The sequence below is a fragment of the Trachemys scripta genome, chromosome 21, assembly GCF_013100865.1.
Source record: "Trachemys scripta elegans isolate TJP31775 chromosome 21, CAS_Tse_1.0, whole genome shotgun sequence".
Taxonomy (NCBI): Eukaryota; Metazoa; Chordata; order Testudines; family Emydidae; genus Trachemys; species Trachemys scripta.
Window position 1 is genome coordinate 3,577,037 of NC_048318.1, and position 6,000 is coordinate 3,583,036.

The 6,000-nt window shown below is 54.1% G+C and overlaps 1 protein-coding gene and 1 long non-coding RNA gene across 4 annotated transcripts in view; one reads left to right on the forward strand and one right to left on the reverse strand.

The window, feature by feature from the left end:
- LOC117868639 overlaps positions 1-6,000 on the forward strand; it is a 42,936-nt gene that overhangs the window by 22,104 nt on the left and 14,832 nt on the right. The gene's annotated exons all lie outside the window — the stretch shown is intronic.
- Positions 1-6,000, reverse strand: part of KIRREL3 (kirre like nephrin family adhesion molecule 3) — a 708,943-nt gene that overhangs the window by 3,761 nt on the left and 699,182 nt on the right. For both annotated transcript variants that reach the window (XM_034754766.1, XM_034754765.1), the window contains one exon: positions 4,503-4,589. In XM_034754766.1, coding sequence (XP_034610657.1) covers positions 4,503-4,589 — 87 coding nt within the window. The remainder of the gene's footprint in view (positions 1-4,502; positions 4,590-6,000) is intronic.

Below are 6,000 nucleotides of genomic sequence, written 5' to 3' on the forward strand. Positions count from 1 at the left end.
CCCCCCCACTGGTAAAGGAAGGAAGCAGGGGAGGGGTCTGGGTTTGCTCCTCACTCTGAGTCCCAGCCCCTGCAAGTTCTTACCCTCTTCTCCCTTGGGTGGGGTACCTTCAGTCCTTAAACACTGGGGTAGGGAATATCCCTCCCCTGCTGGGGCAGGGTCTCCCTTACTCCAGTTCTCTGTTCCTCCAAGTCTAACAGCACACCTCCAAGCTCCAGTCCTCTCTCTCTCCTTCCCCCTGACTGCCTGAAGCAGGGGGTTTTATTAGGTTTCTAAGAGGGCCTTAATTGATTACAGGTGCTCCAATTAACCTGTAGCAACCCTCCCTAGTCTACAGGGAACTATGCCTTAATTAACCTAGGGTTTATATACTTCCCTTCTACCACTTCCTACTGCTCCCTGGCTCTCCTGTATCAGGCTGCAAAAAGTAACCGGCTGGTGGAAGCCAGGGTGTGACCTCCTGCAGGCTGGCTGTTGGTGTCAGCGTTGTGCATAACATTGAAGGCACTCAGAATTACAGGGCAGGTGTGACACAATCCCTTACTGGTCTGGGTTGACTAGTGTCCAAGTTACACATTGGGAACGGAGCACTGGGGAACACCATGATCTCTGACCCCCGCTGTTCTGGGCCCCTTCCATCCAAGGACCTTTTTGGCTTGAGATTTCCTCTGGGATCAAGTATCCGCTCCATTTCCTCCCCTGTGCTAAAGCTTAGATCTGCAAAGGTATTTCGGTACCTAAGTCCTATTGAAACCAAAGGGAATGAGGCACCTAAATACCTTTGAGGATCTGGCACTACCTTACTGGATTTATACTGTTTCAAATGAAGCATTTCTAGGGCTGCATCTGATAGGTTTATGGAAAGACCAATCACAGAGGACATGGGGTGCGAGCTGGAATGGGGCCCACCAGAGCAGGGGCTGAACTGCAAACCGGCTTCCCCGCCCCCCTTGCCAAGTTGTTTGGATTCTGGGTTTATGTTCAGGAATCTTGTGACGAACTGCTGCTTTGGGGGAACATGGCAGAAGTCCTGTCTGCACTACACCATGGCCCCAGGTCAGGGACAACTGTTCTGTAGCTGGGTCTCCAGACAGGTTCTGACTTGTGGGCCCTTGGCTGGCTCATCCTGCTGCTCTAGGACCTGCAGTCTGTTCCACTGAGACCTACCGAACTCATGGCACACCAGCCAGGGAATGGCTGGCAGATACTGCTGACCTGGATCAGCTGTAGGCTGGGGAACTGGAGGCAATGGGGTTCCGTGTCCCATTTCCTGTTCCTTGAGCCATCCAGAAGACCCAAGTGAATCCAGTGCTTGTGAGGATGGGGGTGGGAAGGAGCGTTTGGTAGCTCTGCTGCCCGTTTCCTGCAGATGACTGTCCCCCGCAAGAAGCTGCAGCTGGCCTGGCCTCAATCTCATGCAGGTGCAGATTCTGCTCCCGCTGCCTTGTGATGCAAGGGTCTCTGCTGAAAGCCCCCACTGGCTTTTGCTGCTGCCTCTGTCCTTATGGAGCCGTGTTCTCTTTCAGCAGCCAGATAGAGAGGGCTCAGGGAACCAGCAAGGGCTGAGACAGCCGCACGCTGGAGAGATGAAGACTTCTTCTCTGTTGCTATGGAAACAGCTCGGCTAAATATGATACCTTACTTAGTTATTTCCCCACTCCCAGAAGACAAGGGCAATGATCCCCTTCCCTGGACGGGCCGAGCTGAGAGACTGGGGGGTCCCGGCACCCCGAGAGGGCGGCATGTGGGTATCAAACCAAGGGCCTGGGAGTTGAAAGGCCCAAACTGGTTTTCAGAGGGGCCGCGCTCCTGTGGCTCTCATGTGCTGCACCAGGCTGCAGGAGCCTCTTCGTGTCTAGGAGAGACCAGTGCATTGTGACCAGCATGGGGCGGGGAAGGGGCGATCAGGGGACACATTACCCCTTCTTGCCCTCCAATAAACAGTGGGACCAGTGTGTGGGAGAGCTTCTCCCCCACTTTGCAGACTCCAGGCCTGTTCCTGGGTTACAATGAGTTCTGGGGACATCGGAATATCTGCCCCCTCCCCACCTCCAAATGTCACTGCAAATAGTGTTTCTAACTAAACCGTCTCTGGCTGCTCCCCTCCCACTGGGCCGGTCTCTCCTTTGCACTGAGGCTGCGTTAGGCCGTTCTGCCAGTGGGGCCTGAACACCCACTTTCAGTCCACTTTATGCTGCCGGAGTGGTGCAAAGGGATCTTACTATAAATGAGACTCGGGCCCTAATTCTCCAGCCTCAACTCCCTGGCCTCCTGGCTTGGGTCTCTGACCGTATTTACACCCCCTGCGCTGAAGACCTGGGGGAGGGGAAGAGGGAGAAGTTTCGTGGAGACCATGCCATGATCCGGTGTGACTCAAGGAGGGGAATGGGATTAACCCATCTTCCCAGCCCGGGGGGTTTGGCTGCAGCCTGACGCTGCTGCGGGAGTGAGCTCCTTGGCTCTGGGAGGCCGAATCGGCTGGCAGGTGTGCTAAGGAGAAACTCTTCCACAGACAGCTTTCCGAAGAGAACAGCTGGGGCACCTCCCGCAGAGCACACTCTGGGAGGCTGGGGTTTGTCCAGGCTGACATGCAGCATCCTGATCTGTTGCAGCCTGGCATGGCCGCATGCGGAGGGGCAGGTGGGAGCACTCTCCTACCTTCCAACTGAGGCCTTGTACACACGACCACTTATGTCAGTGTAACTGATGTCGCTCAGGGGTGTGGGTAAGCCTCCTCCCTGAGCGCTGGAAGTTACACCGACCTAAGTGCCGGTGTGGACAGCACTATGTTGGCAGGAGAGCCTCTTCTGCCCCCATAGCTACTGCATCATGTGGAGGTGGTTTTGTTGTGCCGATGGGAGAACTCTCTCCCGTCAGTATAGAGTGTCTTCACCAGACATGCTACAGTGGTGCAGCTGCGTCACTATTGCGCTTCTAGTGTAGCCTACCCCTGTAGGCCAGAGGTGTTATTCCTTGACTTTAGCAAAGCTTTTGATACTGTCTCCCACAGTATTCTTGCCGGCAAGTTAAAGAAGTATGGGCTGGATGAATGGACTATAAGGTTGATAGAAAGCTGGCTAGATCATCGGGCTCAACGGGTAGTGATCAATGGCTCCATGTCTAGGTGGCAGCTGGTATGAAGTGGAGTGCCCCGGGGTCAGTCCTGGGGCCAGTTTTGTTCAATATCTTCATTAATGATCTGGAGGATGGCGTGGACTGCACCCTCAGCAAGTTTGCAGATCACACTAAATTGGGAGGAGTGGTAGATACGCTGGAGGGTAGGGATAGGATACAGAGGGACCTAGACAAATTAGAGGATTGGGCCAAAAGAAACCTGATGAGGTTCAACAAGGACAAGTGCAGAGCCCTGCACTTAGGATGGAAGAATCCCATGCACTGCTACAGACTAGGGACCGAGTGGCTAGGTAGCAGTTCTGCAGAAAAGGACCTAGGGGTTACAGTGGACGAGAAGCTGGATATGAGTCAACAGTGTGCCCTTGTTGCCAAGAAGGCTAATGGCATTTTGGGCTGTATAAGTAGGGGCATTGCCAGCAGATCGAGGGACGTGATCATTACCCTCTATTTGACATTGGTGAGGCCTCATCTGGAGTACTGTATCCAGTTTTGGGCCCCACGCTACAAGAAGGCTGTGGAAAAATAGGAAAGAGTCCAGCAGAGGGCAACAAAAATAGTTCGGGGGCTGGAGCACATGACTTATGAGGAGAGGCTGAGGGAACTGGGATTGTTTAGGCTGCTGAAGAGAAGAATGAGGGGGGATTTGATAGCTGCTTTCAACTACCTGAAAGGGGGTTCCAAAGAGGATGGATCTAGACTGTTCTCAGTGGTAGCAGATGACAGAACAAGGAGCAATGGTCTCAAGTTGCAGTGGGAGAGGTTTAGGTTGGCTATTAGGAAAACCTTTTTCACTAGGAGGGTGGTGAAGCACTGGAATGGGTTACCTAGGGAGGTGGTGGAATCTCCTTCCTTAGAGGTTTTTAAGGCCCGGCTTGACAAAGCCCTGGCTGGGATGATTTAGTTGGGGATTAGGTCCTGCTTTGAGCAGGGGGTTGGACTAGATGACCTCCTGAGGTCCCTTCCAACCCTGAGATTCTATGATTCTACGAACCAGCCGATGCTATTACACCTGCCTATTATATCTCTTATTGCAGCTGCTCCCTGGGAGCTGGGCTCTGAAATGTAGCTTCTCATGGCTGCTGCCTGAGGCCCAGTGGGCAGGGCACTGGGTTGGCAGTCAGCAAACATCCGTTGTAGCTGGCTGTGCCTGGGAGCTTGGAGAAGTCCCTGCCTGTCCTTGTTGCCCTTCCATCTTGTCTGTTCACACTGTAAGCTCTTCAGGGCAGGGATTGCCTCTTCCTAGGTGTTTGTGCAGCACCTAGCACACTGGGGCCCTGATCTCAGTTGGCATGTCTAGGGGCTACTGCAAGTCACATATGATACTAAGGGGTTTAGGTGCCTGAGGCTGGATCCAGGCCGCTGCTCACCTTCAGGTTCTGGAACTCCTTCTCCTCCTCCTTGAGCACCTCCAGCTGCTTGAGGACAGAATCCTGCTGGAACTCACCTCTGTCCATCTGCAAAACAAGACCAAGTCCCAGTGAGTTTGAAGGTGGGGGGCTCAGTGGATCTAGCCCTGTCAGTGCAGTGCCCAGAGGGCTGAGTTACACCACACACCTTCCCTGATCTCAGCAACCTGCTCCGTCACCTGCACCCTGGGCTGTTCCCTCTCTCACCCCTCAGGAAGTCCTTAATCACCCCACTTCAGGTAGGGAGCTCCCCCAAATGTCCACCAACCTCCTACAGGAGGCAGCACTGGCTGCAAGAGATAACCGCATACTCGCCTCCAGAGCAGGAGCAGTGGCCAGGGGGGCTGGCGGCCAGCAGGAGCAGTGGTGGAGCCGGAGCAGTGGCCAGCAGTCAGCCCCTGGCAGGGCTCCAACTGTTAGCCCCACCCCCAGGGTATTTTTAGTAAAAGTCAAGGACAGGTCACTGTCTTCCCTGAATTTTTGTTTATTGCCCACGACCTGTCCCTGACTTTTACTAAAAAATACCTGTGACAAAATCTTAACCTTACTCATGAGTCTTCATGACTCAGTCTACGCATTGCTCCAGGCACAGAGGAATGAGGAATTCTCCTGACTTTGAACCTCATTAATAACCGATAGTGGGGTAAGCAGCAAATGCCTTTGGCGCAGAACTCAGGAAGAGAGAGAGGTTTATTTATCTGAATGCACCAAGTTATCAGACAGCTGATAATTCCCCCCTGGCGTTTCTGTGCGCTTGAGAAAGGCCATGGAGGAGGCCCCTAGATGGCACAGGCAGGTCAGGAGATTTCTAATGGCCGGACATGGCTCCTTGCATGTCTTAGTCCAAAACAATGACGGTCAGGGATTGCAGGTGACTGGCTAAACTGTTCCAATCTGACCCAGGAAGGCAGTGCCAAGACTGTGTGGTCTTTGGTTGAGTAGCGAAGGGGACCCTGCCCAGACTGATGGGCCTGGAATTTGATCTGCTCCTGTCGACCCCACCGCTCAAGATCTAACTTCAAAACATAGGCTTCAACATGAATCTTTTAAAAGGAGAAAAAACTCTGTGCTAACGAAGTGGCGTATACAACCTGGCAGTCAAAACAGACCCTACAACAACAAACTGCTGTGTGCAGCCCCGACGAAGGCCCAGAGAGGGGAACTGATGTCCCTCAGGTCACCCTGCAGGTCAGTGGCCAAGCTGGGGACTCAAACCCAGCTCCTCTGCTCCCGCGAGCAGGGCCGGCTCCAGGCACCAGCTGAGCAAGCTGGTGCTTGGGGCGGCATTCTGCCCAATCCTAGGGCGGCATGGCCGCCTTTTTTATTTATTTTTTTGGTTCCGTTCCGGCTGCCCTGTAGGGGGCGGTGGCGCGGAGAACCAGAGCACCCTGCAGGGCAGTCCTCTTCCTTCCCTCCCCGCTGACCGGAGCAGAGCCCTCGCGGCAGGAGGCAGCGCCCC